This window comes from Centroberyx affinis, unplaced genomic scaffold, assembly GCF_046629955.1.
Source record: "Centroberyx affinis isolate AG114_WGS23_722 - 3 ecotype Tasmania unplaced genomic scaffold, CSIRO-AGI_Caff_v1 ptg004734l_1, whole genome shotgun sequence".
In the NCBI taxonomy this organism is placed as follows: domain Eukaryota; kingdom Metazoa; phylum Chordata; class Actinopteri; order Beryciformes; family Berycidae; genus Centroberyx; species Centroberyx affinis.
In genome coordinates this window covers 345,656-372,646 of record NW_027282291.1, presented here as the reverse complement: position 1 = coordinate 372,646, position 26,991 = coordinate 345,656, and the positions used below count along the sequence as shown (strand labels likewise).

General features: G+C 41.4%; 1 protein-coding gene across 2 annotated transcripts; it reads left to right on the top strand.

Annotated features, from left to right (window-relative positions):
• The first annotated feature begins 430 nt into the window (after positions 1 to 430).
• Positions 431 to 26,408, top strand: nup210 (nucleoporin 210). Of its 2 annotated transcripts, none has more exons than XM_071544914.1 (40): positions 431 to 1,006; positions 1,486 to 1,625; positions 2,496 to 2,627; positions 3,281 to 3,377; positions 3,698 to 3,848; positions 4,406 to 4,538; positions 4,748 to 4,906; positions 5,305 to 5,373; positions 5,465 to 5,571; positions 6,459 to 6,599; positions 6,735 to 6,872; positions 7,160 to 7,315; positions 8,093 to 8,291; positions 8,788 to 8,933; positions 10,086 to 10,304; positions 10,874 to 11,047; positions 11,511 to 11,703; positions 11,903 to 12,009; positions 12,550 to 12,654; positions 13,241 to 13,342; positions 13,593 to 13,721; positions 13,981 to 14,108; positions 14,203 to 14,338; positions 14,444 to 14,506; positions 14,986 to 15,165; positions 15,245 to 15,325; positions 15,484 to 15,615; positions 15,909 to 16,067; positions 16,480 to 16,571; positions 16,763 to 16,937; positions 17,204 to 17,379; positions 18,916 to 19,136; positions 19,585 to 19,721; positions 20,484 to 20,598; positions 20,797 to 20,943; positions 22,073 to 22,323; positions 22,875 to 23,079; positions 23,555 to 23,674; positions 24,314 to 24,388; positions 25,049 to 26,408. In XM_071544914.1, the coding sequence occupies exons 1-40, from the start codon at positions 846 to 848 to the stop codon at positions 25,150 to 25,152; spliced, it is 5,655 nt and encodes a 1,884-aa protein (XP_071401015.1). In that variant the 5' UTR covers positions 431 to 845; the 3' UTR covers positions 25,153 to 26,408. The 2 variants fall into 2 exon arrangements, with proteins under 2 accessions (XP_071401015.1, XP_071401014.1); XM_071544913.1 differs by having other exon boundaries at positions 6,717 to 6,872.
• Positions 26,409 to 26,991: the final 583 nt, after the last annotated feature.

Here is a 26,991-nt window from a genome sequence, read left to right as displayed (position 1 = left end):
TAACGGCCGGAGTCCGAGGACAGCTAGATCTGTCTTGTTCCCGGTAGCTATGAGAGTCGATGATTAGTAAGTTACAGGGCTGTACAGTAAGTGAAGGTGCATAAAGCGGGAAGAGGCGTTGCAGCTACTGCACTGGTTGTGCAGTGCACCATGTGTGTTAATTCAGGAGGACACCATCTTTACGCACATGACCGATACCTATAATATCTGAGGGTGGGGCGCGAAGCATGGGTCTATTCTATTCTATTCTATTCTATTCTATTCTATTCTATTCTATTCTATTCTATTCTATTCTATTCTGACAGGGTTTTGAAAAATCAAACCGTGCCTTTAAGAAAGAGCGTCATCCCCTTCTTGCCCACCCTCTCTAGTGACGTTTCCTTACTCCCAGCATGCACACTGGAACTCCAATTATTGCTAATGGCGGGTATTTGTACGAAACATGCGAATTTCTGGCTACTGTTTGCTAACTTTATGAATTAATATTACACTGAACAATTGAAATTGACAGACACTGTGTGTTTCGGAGCAGTCTCGAAGATATCCAAAGCGAAGGACTTGATTTTGAAGAACAGGCGACATTGTATCATCTCCGTTACTGTCATAACTGAAACTAAGTAGGAATACAACGTGTGTTTGAATTGAGAAATGGCTACAGTAGCAATGTTAGCTCAGTAATGTAAACGTCTACCTCAGAGCCATAGCTCCTAGACTACTGAACAAATAGCTAATGGGACGGAAGCGATTAAGAGCACAGAAACTTGGCATTCAGCATTGCAAAGCTAATAGGGACTTTGGCATTTTGTTTCTCCACTCATCAATCTCTACAATCTCATGAAGCGGAAATGATTTCTTTGAGATTATCAGTGTTACTAGGGCTATTATTAATACCCGTTATTCATATAACGCGTGCCTCGAAACTAAATATCCCCAAAGTGTTATTACCTCTTGCCAGAAGTACCAGAATAAACTTCACATTGGAAGCTACTGAAGGTTGTTACAGATGGTAAGTAGAAACTCACAGGAGGTTAAAGTCTGTCTATACTCAACAGGAAACCCAGGGTCCCCCTCAGCCCCCCTGCATGCTCTGTGAAGCGTGGGTCATATTTCATGGGGCATGTGAGGTGACACGGCTAGAAAGTCAGTTCAGGGCTGCTCATTTTTGGTGTCACAGAACTACCAAAGCCCCCGAATTGAAATAGCTCTGGTGAATTTGAACAAGTGCAAAGATGGGGTTCTTCTGTTACTTACGTGTTAGCTTGTGTTCACCCGTTCATCCAACTGAAATGTAAAGCTGTGCCACCCTCAAAGCATCAAAATGTGCCCCAGATCTGTCACATTCTGCAGGATATTCCACATGCAATCCACCTTTCAATTCCCAGTGATGAACTAGGTCAAAATCCCATTGTTATGGAGGCAAGTGAAGAACAATAAGGCTACTCCAAATCTGTACATGGCTGATTTGCTGTGGTCATTGTCTTCCAGGTCCTCCACCAGACCAGAGGTAGCGAGCATCCAGGCCGTAGATGCAGAGAGCAGCAGAGGCTGCTCCCAGAGAGCCGTTCTCCAGGCTCTGTCCACCCAGCCGTCCAGACTGACCAGCATCATTCTGGCTGAAGATGTTGGTAAGTACAGTCAACCTAAATAAAGGCATAGTAGGTAGAGGGACAAATAATAATTGCAGGAGCAGAGATGGTAGATAGGCTATAGATTGACAGATTTAAAGGCTTGCAGCAAATGTGCAAGTGTGCACTGCTATCAATTCATATTATTGGGTATTCAGATGGAAAAAATATGCCCAGAAATGTGTCTAGACATGCAAATGTGCATTGTAAGCTATTTACACTATCAAATTTCCAAATCATCATCATTCTGTTGCACAACACATTGTTCTTTTACACCCTACCCCTTTTGTGTTATGAAATACTGTATGTCATGTGTTGCCTGTGGCTCTGTTGGCCTGTCACGGAGGGCTGGCAGCTGTTGTGAGTAGTTGCCTAGTAATTGAGGAAATCAAATACATGCCTCTTAAATGTCTTTCTCAAACAAGACAACACTGCCTGTTCAGACCGCTGTCAGTGACTTTATATGTAGCCTAGTTCTTCCCAGATGTTTTGGGTTTAAGAAAACAGAATCTAATGTAATCTATCGCTTGCGATGGCCAGTCCTCCTGGCTTGAAACGGCTTACTCAGCACGTCAGACAAGGCACTGGACAGTAAACATCTGACTCAATGTGAAAAGCATTTCCCAAGACCTGAGGATGGTGTTGATCTACCCATCTCTGCTGCCATAACTATAGAGTCATATAATAAAGTATCTGTATTAGTTAAGAGATGGATTTCTATACTTTGTGCCTCAACCAATACTATTGTTCCACTGCCATTGGTCATATATATTCAAAACATTGAGTCATCTATTTCTGAGCTCTGTCTTGTTGGGTGAGAAATACTATATGCACTGTCTGCATGAGGTTTGTCCCCGCTTCCATTTGCAGTTACAGGACAGGTACTGCGTTGTGATGCCATTGTGGACATCATCAATGAGATCCAGATTGTGTCCACCACCAGAGAGCTGCATCTGGAGGACTCACCACTGGAGCTTAAAATCCATGCACTGGACTCTGAAGGTATGATATACTGGTTTATCACAGGATAATATACTGTATTTTTCATTCCAGGCTGCTTGTGTCATTGATAATTGAATAGCTCATGAAGTCTTTATACTCCATTTTTACCTTTTTCTCCAATGGATCCACAGTGTATTGTTTATTTGCCGCTCTAAAGATTTCTCGGAGTAATGACTGAGCTGGCCCTAGGCAGGCTTTTCTTTCCCCGCAGGCTGCTGCTGTGAAGCGGCTCTGTTTGTTCTGTTCCACTGGTTCCATTTAGGGCAGACACACTTAGTTTAATGAGCTGTAGCCACAACCTGATTCTTCTTCATGATGGCTCCAAGGCTTGCGTTTTGTTTTAGTTTGTTTTGTCCTAAAAGTGCATTTTGAATTTGTCACATGGGGTAGATTGTGAAGGGAAGGCGTGTATCCCATAATGAAAGATTGGTTTTGTTTCAGCTAATTCAACTGCCAGAGGCTGTCAAACAAGTATGCTCAGCATCTGCTGTACACTCAAGCGTAGTGACCTAAGCCCTACCACACTAGATGTTGAAAGGGCTATGCAAATATTCTCTGTGCTGTACCTAATCTTGCATACCCATGTGTTCTGAAGTTAATTTAGATTTTCAGGCTAAAGGAAATGGCAAATCTAACACTTTTTTATGTTGTAGGGAACACCTTCAGCACCCTTGCAGGTCTGGTGTTTGACTGGACCTTAGTGAAAGATGCAGATGTGATTGGATTCTCTGACTCCTACAATTCATTAAGGTAGGCTTCCCAATATGTATAACCCTCTGCTCAATCTCCACTCAACCCTCTACTTTGCATAACAACCTGATAGCAACCCATAAGTAGGTGTTGACAGTATAATACAACCCAGAGCTGATATGCTAATGTAGTGGTAATAAAACTGATGATATAGTGATTCTGAGTATTTTGCCTGAGTAGCGTGATGTTTTTGTTTTACCTCAAGTTCCCTCTACCACTGTAGAGAGACCTGTGTGATTAATCATTCTAGAGGTCAGTTGCAACAGGGTCATACTAAGTTGAGTGTCTAATGCATTTTCTAATCTTTTTCTCTTCCCAAGGGTACTTAAATTCTCTGAGTCCACATACACGCCTCCTGGGTACATATCTGAAATGGAGCGTGTTGGGAAACAGGGAGATATTATTTTGGTGTCAGGACTGAAAACGGGACATGCTAAGTTAAAGGCAAAAATACAAGAGTCACTCTACAAGGTGAGTTGTTTTGCAGCACTTTAGTAATATTGTTTCTTGGCTGTGGACACCAGCACTTTGTTCCACTGTATTGTTAGGAATCAAAGGTTCTCATGGTCTATTTTTAAACACAAGAAAATCATAAGAGTAGGATAAGCTCTGGTGGAATTGTTCCCTGTGTGTGATAGCTAATCTCCTGGGATGTAGAGGTCTATAAATAGCAGAAGCTTGCACAATAGTAATGGCTCCTCTCCTGCCTCATCTGTGATGTCAGAGCAGTAGTGCCAGTCTAATTGTCTAGGCTTGTCTGGTTTAAGTAGTGGTGACCTTGATGTTGCTAAACTCAAATGAAACCCCTTGGTCATCAAATGACAAAGTGTAATTATTATTTTTCAGTATTATTATTAGTATTTCAGTAATGTACAAAATACTCAAAAATGCCCGACAGCCAAATGCAATTTCAATTTCTTGGGTTGATTTACATGCAAATTTTTTAAAACTACAACCAGTTTGGTCTGGTTTGGTGAGACAGGAAACTGCTGCTTTGTTGTGCTGTAACCATGGTATCCATGCCACAGGATGTGGGTGCAGCAGAGGTGAGACTGCTGATTTTAGAGAACATCCTACTGAGTCCTGCACATGATGTCTACTTGCTGGCAGGCACCTCCATCCAGTACAAGGTCCAGAAGATCAGACAGGGCAAGATCACAGGTCTGACTCTGCAGTGTAAAGCCCATTATGCTACTTTCACCACGGCTGGTAGTGTTAACTGCAGCTATATCCAGCAAAGTAGTTCATAATGTTTGAATACTCCTTATTATTGCTTGCTTATAATGTTGATGATGGAGGAATTAAGCCCAGCATAGTGTACAGACATGCTTCATCTTGAGCTAACTTGTGTTTGTCTTATGTGTGTCCAGAGCTCTCCATGCCTTGTGATCAGTATGAGCTGCACCTTCAGAACAGCGTGGTCAGGCGTGATGGAAACCCAAAGCTTGCTGTGGCCAGTCTGGATCAAAGCAGCTCCACAGTCACAGCCGTCCAACTGGGACACATCAACGTGGTGCTGGACCATAAGAGTATCCTCCTTGCAGTTCCGCAGTCATGTTAATATCTGCAGCAGTTATGTTTTATTGCTATAATGTACTGTAATTTGCCATGCCATCCTCCACTGATAATGTATAGTACGGTGATTTGTGTTAATGAACTGCAGTGTTGAAGGTGTTAATTATATCGGCTCTCTTCTCTGCAGTGCTTGTCTTTATCTGTGAGCAGAGTCAGCTAGTGATGAAATCAGACTTGGCAGACAGGGGTAGACCTGTGTAGCTAAGGAATCTGATTAAAACGCTTAACGTATTGTGCACTTGGCAAACATGAAGCCTGAACTATGGGTTTAGAGGTGTTTCTATCTCTCAAACGGTCCGATAATGCGCTGTCAGTGTGTCTAACTTAATTTTCCTTAATAGCAACTGCTTAGGCCTTCGCATGCAAGGAGTGTCTCGCCTGCCCAACAGCACTCTTTATGTGGTTGAACCAGGCTACCTAGGTGTGTTTCTTTGGTCTTTATCTATACAATATTGTGAGTGTCAGTTGTTTACAGTTTCAGCTGACTTCTATTTTCTCTGTAATTCTTTTAGGTTTTAAGATTCACCCAGGAGACAGCTGGGTTCTTGAAACAGGCAGAGTATATGATATCCTCATTGAAGTATATGACAAGTCCAGCAATAAGATTTACCTCACTGATGTAAGTACATTTCAGTAAAATAATTAACACATACAGTAAATTTTTTTCATTTTTACATTTTTTCCTGCAAGTAAGCATTTAATTGTTCTGTGTGGGTCCTGTATACCAGCAAATGTGACAATATATAATGGAAGTCAGTACAGGACTTGCATACTTCTAAAACACATTTGCCCTGTGACCACTGGAGAAATGTATGGCATTCTATTGTGCTAACCGTCAAATCGTTAAAGTCTCATTTTTCACATTTTCTCATTCATAAAAGACTGGTAAGAGGAAACGTAATCTCAGTTATGATCTCATTACAGAGCTAACCCGTTTTTTTGTTTGCTTTGTACAAATGACACAAAGTTACAAAGTTGCTAAAAGCATTAAGGATGTCTCCAACTTTTTGACTGATCTCATTCACCCTCTTTGGGTATGAGCGACTTGTGCTTGATGGTTTTTACTCTATGGTATATCGATGGCATTGCTTAAATAATGGGTCCACATTCCAATAATCTGAATAGAATTTTCCTAGTTCCTGAATAATGGAAAACTGGAATAGAGTTTGGTCAGCTTTAATCAGATGCAGCCCGAAACACATCTGGCATCTGGAGGCATTAGAGAAAAGAGATTTAGTGCACATTGAGCCTTTCTTTAATGTCTGCACTGTCCTGTGTTTTATTAGCCAATATTTCAAACGAGTGATGGGATTCTAATGAAAACAGTCGAACTAGAAAATATGAGCACACCGAAATCTTGACACGTAATATTAACAAAGACGTAACCCCTTTGCACCTTATTTATGTATTAATTTATTTTCATGTTTGCAATCAGGCTCCTGTACGTAGCGCTACAAATACAATATTTTAAACTCTTTGTTTCTGTTTGCGGCTTATTTTGTGCAGAATGTCCGTATTGAGACTGTGTTCCCCGGGGAGTACTTTGAAATCCTGGAGTCTTCTCTGAATGGATCGTACCACCGTGTCAGAGCGCTCAAGGACGGCCAGACACTCATCGATGCTAGCCTGAAATCTGTTGTGGATCAAGTGAGTTTTAACCTTGAACCTTAGCTATTCATATTTCAGCTGGAGCATCATTGTTGTGTTAATCCTCCATTCCATTCTTCCAGTCCAGTATGGAGGGCTTGACTTTGTCCTGCTAAGGCCTCTGTTGTGTTTCAGAATGGAGGGGTCCATGCACTCACCAACCCAGTGCACAATGAACAGGACGTGGAAATCTATAACCCTATAGTCCTTAGTCCCAGTATTCTCACATTTCCATGGCAGCCCAAGGTTGGAGCTTACCAGTACACAATAAAGGTAATTAATCGTACTCAGAATACGGGAGAAACGTGGTACTCGCATTGCTATGAGTCTGTCTTAGGCCTATAGTGTATACACATGTGCAGTATGATGATTTTTTTTTAAAAATAAATATTTTACAGTTAATGTCATTCACACTTTGCCAAAACACTGGAAACAAGTTTTGTAATGGTGTTACCGTGTTTGAATGTGAGATCAAGAATGAGAGATTTTGTTGCTGATGCTCTGTAGATTTGTGTGTACCAGTTTGCATAATGACTCATTTCCCTTGGTGCTTGTGACAGGCGACAGGAGGCAGTGGCAATTTCAGCTGGTCCTCCTCCAATACAGCTGTTGCCACAGTGACCGTGAAAGGCGTGATGACAACTGTCAGTGACATTGGCGTCAGCGTAGTGTATGCTCACGATGTGCGCAACCTGCTGCACTATGGCCAGATGAAGGTAAAGTGAGCCAACGTGGAAATACAGGCACATGACAGAAAGTTTGTTTGTTTTGCATGGAGTATTGATCTTTGCATCCACAGCTTTAAATGGTATATTAAATAATATGAATTAATAAATTAGTTTGAAGTATTTAGTATTGAGTCAAAAAAAAGTTTTTTGCACCTTAACATATATTTTCACTTTTTGCAGTATTTGCAGTAAGTGCAGTATTTCTCAAAGTAGCAGTAGCAGCGAGAGTCTTGTTTTCGCTCTGACTGTTTTACTCTTATTGTGGTCCTTATTTACAAAATTCAAATACTGAATAATTACTATTACTTTGGGGCACAGCTACAACCTTATGTCAAACACAGAATCTATAGTGGCCAAATTATCTCCAAATGACAGATGATGATCCACTTTGAGGAACTAAAATAATGTTTTCACGTTCAGACCTGGGAGAAGGATTTTCCTCTCCAACATTGGGCCAGTCCATTCTTTTCCACTTTGCTTGTTTTGGTCACATAGGCGCGTGCTGCACATTCAAAGGTTGTGACCCTGGTCATGAACAATGGAAGCGCTTGATAAACCACACCAGGACTTTAAGGGGAATTGAAAACAAACACTTAATTATCGCTGTATTACATGATTAATAATTGTGCAAATATAAAACATTGTCTATGATTAATTGTGCAGCCCCAGTGGTAATTATGTACATCTACCTTGCAATACCTTGTATCTCCCCATTTTACTTCCATCTCACTCTTTTAACACCTCTTTGACCCCATTTTCCCCCAGGTGTATGTTGTGGAGCCTGTGGCAATGGACTTCTCTCCTTGCCCAGTCGAGGCCAAGGTGGACCTGGTGCTGGAGCTGCCCCTCAGGATATTTGGCCTGCTGGGCGAGGTGGATAAGGAGCGGGTCATGTTGAGTGACTGCTCCCACTTTGACCTGCAGGTTGCAGAGCAGAATCATGGCGTCTTCCAACTGCTGGAGGGTGAGTCCGGCTGATCCAACTGGGTGTGACAAATCTTAAAAAAATAACACTGCAGTCTGATTTATAGCAGCTGGTCTGCTGTATGAAAACTAGAATTTCTTTATCACCTGCTTTTATTTACCTCCTGTTTTCATCTGAAGATAATACAAGTAGTTAATTGTGCTTGGCTTACAGTGTAGAGACAATCTCAACTAATACTGAAGCGTTCTTCATTTATATGGCTTTCCGATTGGCAGTACAACATTTATCACCTTGAAAGTTCCTTTGTTTCGCAAGATCTACAGGTTTTCATTTTGGTATCTTGCATTATGAATTAGAAGACTGGGCTGGGATGAATAATATGACCTCTCTCTGCACCGATGTGGTACTAGATGGGGAAAGAAATGGCACTCTGAGTAAAGTGTCAACAGTTATGTGTATTTGTACATTGTCATATTGCATTCTCTCTCTCCCTCCCTCTATTTTCTCACCCTAACTCCTCCTCCTCCTCCTCCAGGGAGGCTGGCTCCAGGCCAGGACCACTGCAGTGGGGTGAGAGCCAAGGCTCTCGCCCCTGGGTACACCGTCCTTACAGTCAGCTACACCCACGGCAATGTTCACCTCAGTGCCAAAATCACCATTGCTGCCTACCTGCCTCTCAAAGTGAGTCCAAGTCATGTGTTCTCCTTCCAGGGCCTGCTTGCCATGCACTTTGAGACATATTATCGTACTCCCTTTTGTACTTGGGCATATTTCTCAAGGCTTTCAGAATTTATGTCCATGTGCTAATTTGTTGGTGGTTTAATTAATGGGACACCTTGACATTTTCTTTGTGAGTGCTCTGGGGCAGCTGCAGGGTGTAATAATCCTGAATTTTACCTGCAGTCTTTGTTGTCATTTGCCTTAATTCTTTCAACTCACCTCAGAGCAGCAATTAACTTTTGTCTTCCAAGGAAACACACACTCACACACACACGTACACACACACACACACACGTGTACATACATACATACATACATACAGCCTCTCCCTGCAATCATGGCAGAAATGCGGTGATCAGCTAGTGTTAAAATTTTCTCCTTCTGGGTTTCCTTTGCTCTGTGTATTTTAATTATGCATTATGCACTTGCTACACTGATTTGTTTTCTACACTTTGGCTCTAGTACTGCACAGGAATGGCATTGACGTCAGCTGCTGTGGTAGAATATCGCATTTATATAAAGCATGCATTATGGTGAGAGGCGACTTAATCTCCTATCATGCATCATTTTGTCACTCCTGCCTCATAGATAGCTGCGGTTTTCCTCCTCGCTACATTTAGGTTAGCAGCAGAATAAGATGCTGTTTGATGCACCGCTTTTTAGGCTATGGTTTTATTCTGGGATTGAGTGTTGTTCTTTTAAATATTGCAGCCTTTTTTATCATGTTTCTTCGCTTGTTCTTCCCTGGCAGCTATAGATTGACCCAATTTTATTTCTTTGCTGTGTAATACTGTGTATTTCTGCTGAACATTTTCCCAGTTAATTTCCTCTTAACACTAGAATGGCCAAGCTGACGTAAAATGATGTCTGCTTTGAATTTTTAAATGATATATTTTATTGAAATTCTGCAGGTTTCCGAATGTTCCTCTGTGATTTTTCTAGACCCACTTTCTGTACAATCTGTGTTATTAGATTTACAACAAAATAGTTCTAGGTAATTATAACTACATTTAGCCCCCTTCAATTGATAGCTTTTTGACTGTTTCTTTTGGCCTTTCTAATGTTAAATCCCCTTACTTACTGAAAGTTAAATGTATGAACTGTATTTGGCAGGCGGTTGACCCTGTATCTGTGGCCTTGGTGACTCTGGGCTCTTCTAAAGACATGCTTTTCGAGGGCGGCCCTAAGCCCTGGGTTTTGGAGCCATCTAAGTTCTTCCGCAGCTTGAAGGCCGAGGATGAAGGCAGCGTCAGCCTGGCTCTCACCGGTCCTTCATCTCACAGCTATAACCAACACCGGGTCAGAGCAACCTGCAAGGCCCTGGGAGAGCAGGTGAGATCAAACTGTTTCTATTTAACATTCATGCCACTAACTGAAGAATAGTAAGGTTTAGGTTTCATAACATACTTGTCGTACCTTGAGAATAAAAAATAAACTAGCTCAATATTCTTATAATCTGTGTATAGTTATTTATATTCCCACTGGGTCTACAGGATACTCCGATGGTTTCTGTCCTCACTACATCATTGTGATGCTTCAGAGTAATTCAGCTAGAAATGTAAACTTATCATCTTGTGCACGTTGCCATCAGAAGTATGGAGAACTGTGCTGTTCTGTAATGCCAGATTAATATTTTGACGTTCATGATACAAACACAGATCAAGTTCTCACCAGAGCAGTAAACAAGACGAGAATTTCTATTATCTAAATACCAAACAGCAAATGCCAAACCTCAAGATCGTAAAGAGGTCATAAAATCCAGATATTTGCATGTTTATGTTCGCTGGCATTTCACAAATCATTTATGTTCACCGTCATTGCACAAACAATCGTTACCTTCTCATTCCGTCGGTTCCCGTTCCCATTAGTTTTTACCGATGATCATGATCTCTTTTTTTCAGGTATTGGAAGTGACGGTGGGGAACAAGGCCAGTCTGACCAATCCCTATCCTGCTGTGGAGCCGGCAGTGGTCAAGTTTGTATGCGCTCCTCCGTCCCGCCTCACCTTGGTCCCAGTGTACACCAGCCCACAGCTAGACCTGACCTGCCCGCTACTGCAGCAGCACAAACAAGTGGTATGTGGTCTCCTCACATAACAAGGGTCAACAAGCTTTCACATGCTATGTTCAGCGGCATACATTTTCTTTTATATGGCACTATTTGTTCTACATTATTTACTTAAATTTGTCCCTAGCTGTTAACCCTTAAACCTCTGAAGAAAGTTGTATTTTACTTGTTTTTATTTGTTCGTAACAGACTGTTGATATAAACAATTTTGTCCCTAAAGGTGATATCCACTATTTGATTAAAGTCACACCTTCTCTTACAATAGTACACTACAAAGTTGAAACAAATTATGGTGCCTGTTAAATGATGAAATGGTAGCTTGTCCTTGGTTGACAAAACTATAAAATTTTTACAAACTCGATTATGTAAATTTTCGAGCTAGTCATTGATTAGTTAAGGTAATGATGTTTTTCCATAATGGATACATTGTGCTTTTGAACATGAACTCATATGAACTATATCATTCTCCAGGTGCCCGTTTCAAATTACCGTAACCCCATTTTGAACCTGGCTGCTTTCGATCGGCAAGGAAGGAAGTTTGACAACTTCAGCTCTCTCAGCATGGTGTGGGAGTCGACCAAGGTGTCCCTCGCCAGTATTGAACCCACAATGCCCATGGAGCTTGAGCTGTTAGAGGACAGCAACAAACAGATGAAACTTCATGGTAAAACCTGTGATGTCACTTTGTTGTTAGTTTGTGTTTGTTTTGGTTTATTTTTAAGGAGGGTCACCTTCAGTAGTTTTATTCTTTGTTTAGACAGTTGGAAAGTAGCGAGCGGGACTTATCTGCTCAACTATCTCTAGGAACTTAACTTGATAATGACTTTTGTTTAATGACACTTTTTTTTTGTTATCTGTGGCAGGACGTCAGACTGTTCTTGTCCATCATCAGACTGGGATTACAGCCATTACAGTGACGGCTCTGGGTTACCAGGTTCCACATCTGACTGCAGCGAAGGTTCTCAGTCCAGTAAGAGAAAAACAAAAGGCTCAACTACAGAAAAGCCCTTAGTGTCCGTTTTTCACTTCCTCAGAAAAACGGGAAGCTGCTGAGTGAAATGGTCTCTAACCAAAGCCTGTCATCACTTGAAAAGTCTAATTCTGTCAATAACAATGATGATGAAAATGAAAATGGTAATGATAAAATAAAAATGTGAATGTTAATCTATCTCATTTTACCTTTGTCTCAACCTTGACGCCCATTTCCCATTATTGTGGCTTGAAACTAACCAATTCACACCATGATCCAGTGTCCTAAACTGACACAGTAGCTGAATGTCTAGCGAAGCCTTTCCAATTTCAGCATCTTTATTTGTAAAAACCTTTTTGAACACAGCAGTATGATGTCACTGCTTTTCATCTGTTCATGCTTCAACCTTTTCCCATTTTCAGTTTCCAGACTCAGTTTTGACTTCCTAATAGGGCAATACCAGCATATTGTCTGTTGGCATAATATTTGCTATGGTAACTATAGCTCCCATTCTGTTTAATCTCTTCTTCTTCCGGACAGTATGACCCCTTGACCCCTGTCTCAGCCACTCTGGAGCTCCTATTGGTAGAAGACGTGACAGTTAGTCCCGATACAGTCACCATATACAACCACCCAGACGTGCGGGTAAGAGACATATTTGACCTTAGATATTATTGGTTTATCTATTTAAACTCCCAAGGGTGACTCCTGACAGAATAGGGTGACACTCTGTTCATGGCTTTCTTACTCAAAAGTGTAACTGATTTCGACAATTTGTCATAAAGGGATACTATTTAATTATTTTTACTGTCTCAAAACAAATAAATAGGGATACATTTCATTACATAGGGTTAGTTTTGAATTGCAATATTCAGTGGATTGCAACCTCAAGATTTGTAGTTCTATTCCAGACTGTCGAAGCTTGCATCTCCTGCTTTATATACGTTTCCCTCTGTGGGCCTCCCTCTTCTAATCCTGTGTGATAAAGGAGGAGTGTTTTGCAGGTGTGGGGGTTAAATAACACCTAGTGACCTGTTAAAGAGGATTATAAAGTGTGAGTGTGGTCAGAAGTCCCCTTTGATGTCACAAGTGAATTCATATTATGAATGGCTAGCTGAGAAAAACATGACGCTGTACTAAGTGGGATGTTTTTTCTGAATCTCCCTCGGTGCGTTATCATTTGTGATTGTCATTTTCATGAGGTTTGTGTGTAATGTACTTTGTCTTGCAGGCAGACCTGGCCCTGCGAGAGGGTTCAGGCCACTTCTTTGTCAATACCAGCGTTAAAGGGATAGCAGACGTGGTCTTCCAGGAAGCCAAAGGAACAGCTCAGGTGAGGAGGAACACTCTCTGGACTGTGCTTTGTGAGGGAGTAGGTTAGGATACACAACAATATTATTGAACAACGCACTATATTATTCTCAAGAAATCTTCTGTGTTGATTTTCAGCACTTGGATAATGGATTAATGTGCACCAGCACTTAAAAACAAGCTCTAATTAATGCAGAGTTGCATAATGACAAACCAGAAAACACATTTTGTCCAATGGAAAATATCACCTTTGATTTGCTTTGTGTGCCCAGGTCGTTCCAGTCCAACCAGGGGTGGTAAAGGTGATGGTTCATGACCTCTGTCTGGCGTTCCCAGCCCCTGCCCAGGCCACAGTGCACATCTCTGACATCCTGGAGGTTTATGTGAGAGTGGTTGACAAGGTCAGTTTCCAGTCCCACAATCCCTCATTCTGGACGGTCCAGACACTGCTTGACTAGATGATCCCTGTTATCAGTACCACACATTCCTGAAATGTCTGAATGGCGTCTTAGCACTCAATATGGTTGTCCTATTCAAGTTTCTTTCCTAATTTTCATGGCAGTCAAGCTTTTTTGAATTGGTGTCAAACCCTTGTTTGCCCTGCTTGTGATACAAACGGATTATTTCCCTGATGATGGACATAATTTCTCTGTATTTCAGGTGGAGATTGGTAAATCTGTGAGAGCTCATGTCAGAGTCCTGGATGATAATAAGAGGCCCTTCCCAGCCCGTTATTTCCATTTCATGAATCTAAAACTTAAGGCAGCTTCTGCAATAGTCTCTCTACAGTAAGTCATGTGAAATTATTCAACTTTATGTGGAGGACACTCGAAACATGCAAGGTTTCATGTGAATTTCTGATTGTCTCTCTCTTCTCTGCAGAGCATTAGCCGACCCCTCAGAAAAAGATACCGCCATTTTCCTAGTGAAAGGTCTCTCCATCGGGCAGACCACTCTGTCAGCTGTTGTTGTGGATAAAAATGGGAGGAAAATAGCATCCGCACCTCAGCAAATAGAGGTATAAAGTTTCTGTGAGCTTTTAAACTATCCGTCCAAATTTTGACTCTGGCATCATTATTTTACATATAGAGATGTTTTAACTTCTTCCTTTTTTCCTTTCCAGGTGTTTCCACCATTCAAACTCATCCCGAGGAAAATGACTTTGTTAATTGGTGCAATGATGCAGGTTTGTATTAAATCAGTGCTTGGGCTCTGTCTGGGAACAGCTGGTCTCAGCTCCTTCCCACTGATAAGGCTGAGTCCTCTGCCAGGACTCTCCTGGAAGAGGATGTTAATTGCCACATGGTTTAAACATCCAGCTCGCCTTTAGTTTGCCTCAGCTCATGCTCCAATTCGGAAACACTTACCATCTATCTAAGAAGCTTGCTAATTGCTGAACATTAAACTCCGTAATATACATACACTGCACATCATTTGTGTTGGATCTCCATTTCTCTAATCTTGAATAGTTTAACACACAAAGCATAATTGCTTTTAGCAAATTGTTATCAGACCCCACATTGATAAGGGCTAATGAATAAACCATCAGTGTCCTCAAGACCAGTCATGTGAGACTAATACTCTGCCATTTTATGTCTCATCTTTTCCTATCCCTCACTTTTTCAATCTATCCCTCCCCTTTTCATCACTCCTGTCATTTTGTAGATCACATCTGAGGGTGGCCCTCAGCCTCAGTCCAATATCCTTTTCTCCATGGCCAATGAGGAGATAGCTTCTGTTAATGGCATTGGCCATGTCAGGGGTATTGCTATTGGCAATGTCACTGTGACTGGACTGGTCCAAGCTGTAGATGCTGAGACTGGGAAGCTAGTCGTCGTCTCTCAGGTAAACTTACAGATGATGTTGAATTGCTTATGGCTTGCGCAGCTCTTACAGATGATAAGCTTATTTTCTGTGTCTTTAGGATCAAGTAGAAGTTGAAGTTGTGCAATTGAGAGCCATTCGAATCCGAGCCCCCATCACAAGGATGAAGACAGGGGCACAGGTATGATCATTTTGTAGATCAGTGTAAAGAAATATCCCCAAATTTGAGCATTATACAGGGGCACTGTTCTTAATCAGAAACAATTTCAGTATTCAATACTCACTATGGAAGATATCATACTCACTGATTCCCTTGATGTGTCTTGTTTCCTTTTCTAGATGCCTGTATATGTGATGGGTCTGACCAACAGCCAGACACCCTTCTCCTTCGGCAACGCTCTCCCTGGCCTCACCTTCCACTGGTCCACCACCAAGAGAGACATCCTGGATGTCCAGTCACGTCACACTGAGGTGAAATGCCCTCCCTCCCCTTCCTCTACAGATTCATGCTGTTGTATATGGTAGTAATTACAGATCCTGTTAAGTCATTCCTATTTTTGGCTCCTGCTGTCCCCTCAATCCCTTTTTTTTTTTTTTTTATCAGTTTTGACTTATTTAGGGCGAAAAAAAGATGTGCTCTCTCTGCAATACAGTATGATAAAAATAAGCATCTGCCTCGTCTCTGCTGCCTTGTCACTGCTGCCTTTTATTTGATTTACTACTGCTATTTTTGCCATTCTCATAATGGTCGCTGTCTCCTTCAGGCTAACATGCAGCTCCACTCAGAGCATAACTTTGCCATGAGTGTGACTGGAAGAACTAAAGGGCGGACTGGGCTGAAGGTGGTGCTCAGAGCCACTGACCCCAAGGCCGGGCAGCTGGAGGGGAACCTGCAGGAGCTCAGTGATGAGATCCAGATCCAGGTACAGCGCTGTGTTTATTGTGCTCTCTCTCTCTCTGGGGTTACACCTGAACATAGTTGTAAACCTCTTGTCTGTGTGTCTAGAACACCAATGTGATATGGTCCTATAAAACCACTCAGATGCTTTATAAGGACCCCACTTGATGGACTAGCCCGCTTATCATTTTCATGTCCCCTGCTGCTTCTCCAAAACAGAGGAAAATGGCATTAAAGGCAACAAAGTTCTGAAGTTGCCGAGCACTGGGATATCTGAAGTTGTTAACTTTGAGAAGTGATAAGACTGCAGATTAGTTAGAGTTGAATGCATCCAGCTTCAAACTGCATTAAACTATGACATGTCACAAGAGCCAAAACATCAAAGGATGATTAAAGCCCTCTAATAATTGGAGTTTCGACTCTTTCCTTTGATCAAGGTTTATGACAAGCTGCACATGCTTAATCCTGAAGTAGAGGCTGAGGAGATACTGATGGCTCCAAACTCAGTCCTCAGACTCCAAACTAACAGGTGAGTTATAAGTGCCGGCACAGTGACTGATCCTGCCATGTGCCTACTCAAAACTCTCTACTCTCCCTGCATGTGCATTACATGTACGGTACTTTAAGTAGACAAACATGGATTTCTCAAACACATTTCATTATAGAATACAAAAAATGTGAATTTGATTTGGTTTTATGTTCCCCATGGTGTCTCAATAGGGACGGTGTGGGTGCCCTCTCCTACCGGTTGCTGGATTGCCCTGACCAGGCTGTTATCGCTCACGTGGATGATAAAGGCCTGCTCTCCTCTGGCTCCCTCACTGGCTCCTCCTCCCTGCTGGTCACCTCGCAGGAGACCTTCGGTGTCAATCAAACTCTCATCCTAGCTGTCAAGGTCAGTTTGATAGAGCTTATAAAAAAGGCTTGATAATTTTTGGTTTTAAAAGCTGTTTCCTCTGGACATTGTCAGCGGTGAAATCCATCTCAATGAACTCCAGCATCTATTAGTGTATTAAGTTCCATTACCCTGGCTAACGCTCAGTGGGCTGCATTGTATAGCCACTCCATAATCGTTAACAACAGCACTGACCCTTGTAATGGCAGCTGACATTGCCCCTGGGGATGTTGAGTATGACATTGGTTGTTCCCTTGATTCCTCAGGTGGTCCCTGTGTCCTATGTGCGCTTCAGTACCAGTCCAGCTCTCCACACCTCCAACAGAGAGACCCTGTCAGCCATCCCCCTGGGCATGGTGCTCACCTTCACTGTCTACTTTCATGCCAACACCGGAGAGGCCCTGCACAGCTCCAACTCCCTCCTTACGTTCTCCACCAACAGGTCATTACACACTTCTCATTATCTATGAAGTGTTTGTTTCATTTATTGTGTACACTGTGACCCAAATATCACAAAAATGTGTTCCTCCAATACAGGGATTCCATGTGTGAAAGTTACCTTCCAGACAGACAGTATGATGGGAAAGAGGAGGGACGATATGTTTTGCAGTTTGCTTAGTGCCTCAAGGTTGCAAAGCCATTATCCTGCTGTTCTGGGCTATATATATATATATAGAGTACCAAGGCCTCTCTTGAGTGGTCTGTTTGTGCAACCTCACCCAACCTTGCGTGAACTAATGTCTCACACTATTTCAAATTCTGCCAGACAAGTAATGACAACACACAAACTATTCTCCCTCTACCAGTAGAACAGAAAATTGAATTCAGTGCTAGGGTCAGTTAGAATGCATTTATTCAGCAAAGTCCTCTAGACCTTGTTGCAAAGTAAACATGGTAAATCGGTATTCTCAACACAATATTGATTTTTGGGATTCAATTTGAATGTACTTTATATGGTGTATTTTTATGATATTGATCCACACAAGGTATGTCTATTACATAAAGAAACAAGATATTTTATATACCTAGCCACTGTTGTGATACACCATACAGTTCCTAAACACACACACAGCCTGTGTACGTTAATATCTGTGCAGTACAACCACAGTAGTTGAGGTCACAGCAGGGTTTAGTGGCAGCCTGTGCTTGAAGTTCACAACATTAATTTACTGGGCTGTTCCTTTCTCCTCATTTCAGATGGAGTTGTTTCCACCTGAGTGAGCTAAATTAATGGGAGCGTGTTGGACAGGGAGGAGCATTGCTGTACTCCCGATGAGGGACTCCCTCATCCGCCTGCACAATAAATTTATTCTATTACCTTGTTCTCCAGGTGCTGACAGACAATTTTAGGGGGAAAGTTTCCAAATCACAGTAGTAAAGGGATGATGGTCTTGGGACTAAAAGGGCTAGTCTGTGATTAGGCCCTGTAGTGTCTCCAAGGAACCAAATGGATTTTACTGGCATTTGAGGAGGGAGCAGTCTGGTCCTGTTTGGTCAGAGTAGTTGCATCGTAGTTGGCAAAAACAGAGATGTTTTCAGGGGAAAAAAACAGAAAATAAATGAAACCAACCTGCACCAGGTAAAAGGAAAAAGGTGGAAAACAAAGAAGGGCTCCAAAATTGGCCAAAATAATGGGAGAAGGAAAACCACTTCTTATGCAGAAAGTAAGAAAATGTATTCAGGCTTAACATAGCAAAAAATTGCATTAGAAAGCTGTGTAACACTTATCACTGACTTAATGCACACTTGGCAACACATTTTGAGTCGGTGCTCTTTCTCAGGCAGCAATGAACTGCTGCACCAGGACATAAAGTGCCAGACAAAAATTAGGCAAATCCAAAAACTCTTCTCAATAGCTAAGTATTCTATGTTTCTTTAGCATATTGCCCTAGTGTCATATGTGCCAAGAGAACTTACAAATCAATGTGATTACTTACTACCTCCATAATTTAACCTGTATCCCTGCTCTGTCCTGCAGAGATGACCTGGTGCAGGTGGGGCTCGGGCCTGGCAACAACACTCTGACAGTGAGGACGGTCAACGTGGGCCTCACCCTGCTGGCGGTGCGGGACCAGGAGCAGATGAGTGTGGCAGACTACCTTCCACTGCCTGTCGAACATGCCATCCAGCCAGAGGAAGCCCACAGACTGGTGGTGGGAGATGTGGTCTGCTTCACCACCCAGTTTGTTAGCCCAGAGGGTGAGAGGCTCTACACATTCTTACAGCAGCTGACATGTTTTGTCCAAATGTAAAGGGATGAGAGAATACCTTTTTAGAGCAGAAAAAGAGAGAAAATACTTAGGAAAGTTGATAATGTTTCCCTCTTTAGATTGCATTATAGTGACACTGTACTAATGGCAGTCTAAGTTGCAGCAGCATTCTATTTTTGTGTGTTCAACTATCTTTACTCACGTTTCAAATTGTAATTTCTTTTTGTTATGATTAAGTAGCTTGGGAAAATTTTCTGGCTCTGCTTTTTATTGAATTCCCCTCAAGCATAAAGTACCTAGCTATCTAATATCCATTTGAATTGAATCATTTCTCTTGCCCTGTATTTTTAACTGGAGTATTATGAGCGGTGTAATTTTGACAATAATTCTTGACGGCTGGAGTTGATCACCTGTAATGACTCTTCCCTTCTCTGCAGGTGTTCATGGTACATGGAGCTCCTCAGCCAGTGGCGTGCTTCAGGTGGACCCTAAAACTGGTGCAGCCGTAGCCAGAGACTCGGGGACAGTTACTGTGTACTATGAGATACCTGGTATTTTGAGAACATACAGAGAGGTATGCTATCTGTGACAGCTGCTATCTTAGCTGCAGTGCCTTGCTGACACTGTGTGATAAAGCTTGAGGTGTACTGGTATTTGTTCTAGTCATGGCTGTGATGAATGAGCTACGAGAAACAGGTTCTGAGCATTATAATTATGCAAACAGCACACCTCTCTGGTTTCTACGGTATACTGCTCAATGTTCGCCAGAGAGTTTGATCTCCTGTGCCAGTGTATCATAATCATACTGTATCAATCCGTCACCAATATATCATAACGAGACTAAAAGGAAGTGTTATACAGTACAGCAGGTGCACAGCATATCCATCATCACCTTTCAGTAAATCATTGTGTCTGCCTAGTGTGTGTACCCAGTCTTGCTCCTGGACTGAATATCCTGCAATTTTTTTTAGGAATATTTCCAGTTAACAGTATGAGAATTGGTGAGGTGATTGTATTTTATCTCAAACAGAAAGGTATTGACAGCATCATTCTAACAAAATAAAAATAGAATAAAGATTTTTCATAATTCAAATAGAGACATTGACAGAGGTGCCAGTGATGTATAAAGCACTCAACTGCGCTTTCATAATGGCTCCTTTCCCTGACAGTCCTATCTGATTGATAATATAATAATTACTGACCACATATAGGTAGAAGTAATTGGGCACATACAGAGATGTAAATGTCAATACAGATTATTAAAAGCACACATCTGGACCTTCTTGGGATTTATTGACTTGTTTTGTGTCTTTTCTTCCTCTGTGTGGTCCTGCAGGTAGTAGTGGAAGTGACTACAAGGACAGCAGCTATGGCACAGGCTGCACCAGTCAGGAATGACAAGGAGACAAAGGTCCTGCTCACCACCAGAGAAACGGGAACCAACCTCATAGGTACTGAACTCACTCCGTTTTAATTAAGTGTCAATTAAGTCCCTGTTCTCATTTATAACAAGAATTAAGAAAAACCGGAATCATTCGTTTTAATAGTATTTTCATTTTAACTTTAAGTTAGAACCATGGTGTATTTTAAAGGAGATAATGAAGCGCATAGTCTTTGTAAGTCTTAGACGATTGTGCTGTGCCTCGCAGGAATGTGCTCCTCCGCCCAGACTGATGCTATTGCTCAGCTGCAGCCAGAAACGTCCATCAGCTGCCATCTCAGCTTCACCAGTGATGCTATCGACTTCCCTCCTCACGATGTCTTCAACACACACACCAGCTTTGACCCCAGCACTGGTAAGGCTGCTCTAACATTCAGACCACAGAGATCATGTTCATGGTTCATGGATATAGGGCTTCACAATTAATCGGTTATAATCGTACATGACTATTAAATGTAGACTGTTGGCATATTGGTGATATTTATGCATTTCATTTCGCTCTGTTGTAGTTGAAAATAGTCAGGATGTTGATATAAGATGCAAAAGTGAAATCAAATCAGTTTGCTCCTCAAATCATCAAAAGTAATAATTGTGATCGCAATATCTCACAAAACATATTCGGGATCATTTTAGCCACAGTCATGCCGCTCTACAGAGACATGAACTCAATGACTAGAGATTTACTGCCTCCTGATCAGCATGACTGGACTGTAGAAAGTGCTTGCTGTTAACGTTAAAGGTAGTGGTTGAGCACATTTACTGAATGGTCCTTGTAGCACTGCCTTTTCCTCTCTTACCTGTTGTAAATGCGTTTGATGATTTTGACATTCACATCACTGGCTACCCATTAGAAGCATTCATTTTTCCACAAACAGCGCAACTTCTAAACCCAACCCAGGCACAATCTGTGCGTATGCTCTGCACCAGGTGCAAGGAAAAAAAATGTTTACAAGCACATAATCATAATCAATACCTGCAAGGCCCATTGAATGAATTTAACATGGGCTATAAAAGGTGTCTAGGTGATGTATTGAACTGAAGAGACTCCCTGTCGCTTAAGAGCAGTGGTCTAATTGTGTTTGGGAGTTGGGACTTTAACCCAGTTGTTGCCTTATCTCCGAGGGGAAACCTCTGGAGGGCTTTAACCACTCAGCTGAATCCCATTGAGATCCTAATGGGAACGTGTGATTGTGAAATGACCCTTTCCTACAAACCCAGGGATTACAACTCAGTGGGAATATAAATGGAGCAGTTACTTGTACCTACCTTGTACCTTGAGACCACATTGCCACTAGATACCAAGCAGTTGTTGTACATCCACAGTTATCTTTCCTCTACCTGATTTTCAGTTAATTTTAACTTGTCGTCACCTCAGAAAAGCAAAAATAGGGAATTACTTTGATGTCATTCTCTGTTGTTTCAAATGCACACATCAGTAATGTATCTTGCTCCTTCTCTTTCTCCTCCCTCCATCTTTGCCACAGGCTTCTACACATGTTCCATGACCCTGCGGCCTATGACCGACCAGCAGACCCGCGTGCTCAGCATGTCCATGACCAACCTGCTGGTGAAGGCAGGCCTGGAGGGCAGTGCCTTCTCCGGGGAGCAGGTCAGCGCCAGGCTGCCCATAGAGCCAGGTCTCTACTCCGACCAGACTGAGCTGCTGCTCTCCAACCTGCACCCATCAGCTGAGCTCACGGTCTATGGCCCCACTGCAGCTCTGGCCAACATGGAGGTCAGCCACAACCCTGTTACCCTGCCATAAGAACTTGTAATATAATGTAATGTCAATGCAACACAAGAGGTATAGTATAATAATGGCTTTTATGCCCCCTCCTTTCTGTAAACAGCTGTGTAAGAACAAAGTCTTGATACTGACACTAGGGATGAGACAATAACCGGTACTACTATATATCACAGTAAAAAAACAATAACGGTTATGACACTCCCCCTACTTTTTATTACCGTGACCACCACTATAGCCGCTGACTTGTTGGGAGGCAGAATAACAAAGGCAAAAAGTCAGTATTTTACAGAAATATTTTACACATGATCTACAGTCTTACATTAAAACGTGTTTAAAGAAGAGAAATGTCTTGTGTTTGATATGATAAATTAGTTTTTCAGCAATTGAAGCATTTTACAGTACTGTTTTTAAGGTTTTCATCTTATTAATATTTATCGGGATAATATTGTATATCGAGATAATTTTGGCCAAGATAATCCTGCTATGAAATGTTCATATCGGCACAGGCCTAACCGACACCACTTGTTCCATGTCATTAGGTGGTGTCTACTTCTCCCAGCATTGCCGTCCATGAGAAGGAGGCAAACCATGGCTTCCCCAGTTTCTTCAAGTACACCGTCAGTGCCGTGGACCCGCAGGCAGCAGCCTCTGCTTCCATTTCCATAAGCAGCGCTTCCTCTGGCCAGAGTCTCCTTATCCCGGTCACTCTCATCCACGTGGCTGATCCCAGCTCTGCCATGCAAGGTCAGATGTCTTTTCAGAGCATATGACCAGTCAGTGTGCCTCATGCCACAAGGTCATGTGGCTTTAAGAGTGCTTTGTGTGTGTTAGGATACAGGAAAGGTAGTCAGGAAAGGTGAAAAATGGAACTTCAATATTAACACAGGTTAGGAATGGAGTTAATATTCTGGTCGTAGTGCCTTTTAATGAGCAGAACTATTGTTAACTACAGAATCAGTAATCCGGCAGTATTTCTGTCATCTGTAGGAAATAAGGACACTGATGAGGCAGTAGACTTTCAATAACCATCCATCCTTCCATGAACTATTAATAGTGCAGATACTATTATGTAGGCCATTCAGATTTCACTGCAACCATAACAAACCATCGTTATGCCTCAGTGCTTTAGCTAACATTTGATAGTGTGCGTTGTATGTTCGCAGTGCCTCCTAACAGGTCTTGACAGGCTGTTATCTCATCCGCCTCTCTGTCTCTCCAGCTGCTGCTCCAGTTGTTAACCTGGAGGGGGGCCACTCCCTACAGAACTTCATCGACTCCTACCAGATGATGTTCTTCACCTTGTTTGCGCTGCTGGCTGGCACAGCCATTATCATCATCGGTGGGTCACCCTTCATCTCTGTGGGATGATTACTGTGGCTTGCAAAGCTTCGTAGCAGTTGGGCACAATGCGTTACTAAGTAAAGGGCTTGAATACCTGGATTACTTTCTGTAGTAATGACTAACATCACACATTTTAAATTCATTATTAAGTTACCTACATACTTTGTCATGTAAGCGTGTTGTTTTACAATAATTTTGGCCTTTTCACATTCATTCTTTTTAGTCTCATCAATTTCATGCTTTATTTCATGGGATTATTCTTTGTTTGATTAGAGTGTGCAGGACTCTTGTCAAGGTTATTATTAGTTTTAATTAATTGTTTAAATGGATTTTCACTCTTTGTGCAACAATAGCAGGCAAAGACTACAGCTTTAAATACAAAGAGTGTTTTTTTTGACAAACAACACCTGCTGAGGCCATTTTGTTATTGGTAACAAAAGGAGTGTAACAAATTACTGTTAAGTGAAGTATTGTCATAACATCACAAGTTGTTTGTTAGTATCCAACAACGGTGGTCGCAACTTGAAGTAGTTATAGGTGTGGATGGATTGTATGATTTCCAAGAGATGATTTGATACTGAGCTGTTCAAACACTGTGAAGATGAGTTTTCAATTTAATGTTTTTTCCCCCTTCCAGTCTGCCATGCAGCCTTCTCTCCAAGGGACCAAGCTTATCACCCTGCTTTCATACAGAGGACACCACCCATCTCAGGTGAGGCACTGTCGTCTACTACAGCATAATGAGAAAATGAAGTTGATGAAGCAGACACCCAAAGGGGTATACCATTGAATGTGGGCATCCAAATGTATCTCTATGCTCTGTCTCACTTTGTTTTTTAATGAATATCAATCCCTGAATCAGTGATGTCATGATGTCGTAAAGCTCCAGTGAGAATTAATTAGAAATGATGGAAAAGGTGTCTTTGACAGTATCCAGGACAATTTTCTGGCAATCAGTAGTTTTTCTTTCTTTCTTTTTCTTTAAAGAAAAAATGATAGCGCTTCCATAATAATATAAAGCTCATGTGGATGTAAAACATAAGACGAGCATTGCATCAGTCCCCAAGTCTCCCATTCATTGTGAATGAAGCGGCTGCAGGCTGTGTCTGATTTTACAATTTATAGTCTGTTCACTGGTTTCTATATTTGGGAGAGTTATTCATGTTTATCAATACTGAATGGGCTGGCTAATGTGGACTCTGAAACTGAGTGGTATTCCCTTTTAATTTCTGCCATGTTGGTCCAACTCTTTTACTACCAGGAATTGATTTGCTCCACTCGCTCCTCCTTGAACACAAAGTGATGGTTTAAATCTCTTAAGATACCCTCCCACCTCTTTTTTTACTCAATGCTTCATTTGGATCTTTTTCAGGTTTTGGCTCTCCGGTGTCAAATTCCTTCAACCACACAATACCCAGTACCGACCCAAAGAGCAGCCCCAAGTTGCGTCTCTTTTCTCCAGACTACAGGTCTTGATAAAGCCTTCTGTCTGGTCTCTATTCTTCAAAAGTGGAACACCACAGGCCATTAATATCTATTGAATGTGCCTCTATCCCTCAGGATGAATGCTGAGACATGACTGCAAAATCTCAATTTCAAGGCTTCAAAAGTTGGTAGAATTGTTTAAAAGAAACGTAATTTCCAAAATGGCAGATCAATTAAGAGCTGCACGTTGAAACCAGGGCTACTTACTTTGTGCGTGTGTTTTTGTGTGTGGAAGCAAGTTGATATTATAATCATATATAATACGGTCTTATGTTGTACTATGCGTTTGAAATGGTTTTTATACAATACTGCTTCATTATAAACTGACATCCTTTGAACAGGTAGATGTGCTTAAAAAAAACAAATCTCTCGTTTGCACTTAAATAAGGTTGCTTTACATATGTTTGATGTTCTGTTGTGTGCTATTTACATTAATGTTTATATCATTAATCAAGGTTTGAGATGATGTGAAATTTAGTAACTCAGGACGAACCACACTCTTGTATGACAGTTGACAGAAAATATTAACTTGAAGATGTATATTTCTGAGGAAAAACTGTCCTTGGTAGTGTTGTCGCGTATACATTTTGTGAAAATTATGACCACTGAAAACCGTCCTTCTCATAAGTTATAAACCCTCCATATGTGCGCATAATCAGAACCAGGAAAATGGTTGGTCCATTTTTTTTTCTGTGGCATTGTTCTGGAATTTAATTTCCTTTTGTATCATGGCTGTATTTTTGAGCCGAAAGACATGCAGCTCGTCTTCATTAATGTGAAACAGTGAAGAAATGTGAACCATGTTTCAGCTTTTATAATCCGGTATTGCTTCAGTGCAAAAGCAATCAATGTGACCTGGTCTTGTTTCTGAAAATGTTTTGTGTATCAAAGGTTTATGTTCCTGCCTACCCACATTTTTGGGAGGAGATTACTGTAGCTCTGTTAAATTACTGGGACATAAGAGTGTGACATTGTTTTAAATGAGCTATTTTTGTATTTGAAGAAAATATGTTGACAAGGAATTGTATTTATGTTAGCTAGTGAAATTGAGTTTTATTGGAACAGGAGTGTGTTGCTCCACTGTGCGTTCATCAGATGGTTTCAGTGCTTTTTCAATGTTTAATTAAGTTTTGTAGTCATGCCTTATGATCATATCTGAATAGCTTTCAGCACTTACCAGAATAACAAAGAGCTGGTTTGATTGTGGGAATGTCCTCGCCTTTGCTAATAAAAGTTTTTACTTTTTACATTCTGCCGTGCGTATTTCTCTAATTAAGTGTGACAGACATATCTTAGTACACTGTATTTGGATTTATCTATACCTCACATACTGAAATATTTCTTGGGCTTTCAAATATGCTACAAACCTCTTCATGATCCATAGCTTACAGGAAAGATGTGTAATAGGCTGGCTAGCCACCCAGCAGCCAGACTGAGCATTCAGCATCAGTCTTTTGTCAAGGAAACATAAATATCAACCAGAATCCCTTGTCCTGGCACAGTCAGTTCAACATTAGACAGAGAGGATCTTAATTGAGGAATTTAAAATAACATAATTTAAAATATAAGTCCTGTCTGATGAACTAAACTGCCTAAAGTTTTCCCTCGGTAGCGTAACACTCACTCTCAGAAAACCCATTTACCCTCCTACTCTCTACACTTACTTCCCTATGAATTCATTTTCTGCATCAGCGCTATTTTAATTTATTTTATTTATGTAATCCTTTATGCATTTTGTTTTCCTCCTCGTTGCATTTTGTTGACATTTAGTTTCTCTTATCCAATTCAGTTACAGCCATGTTTGTCAACCTTTTTTTTCCTTATGAGGTG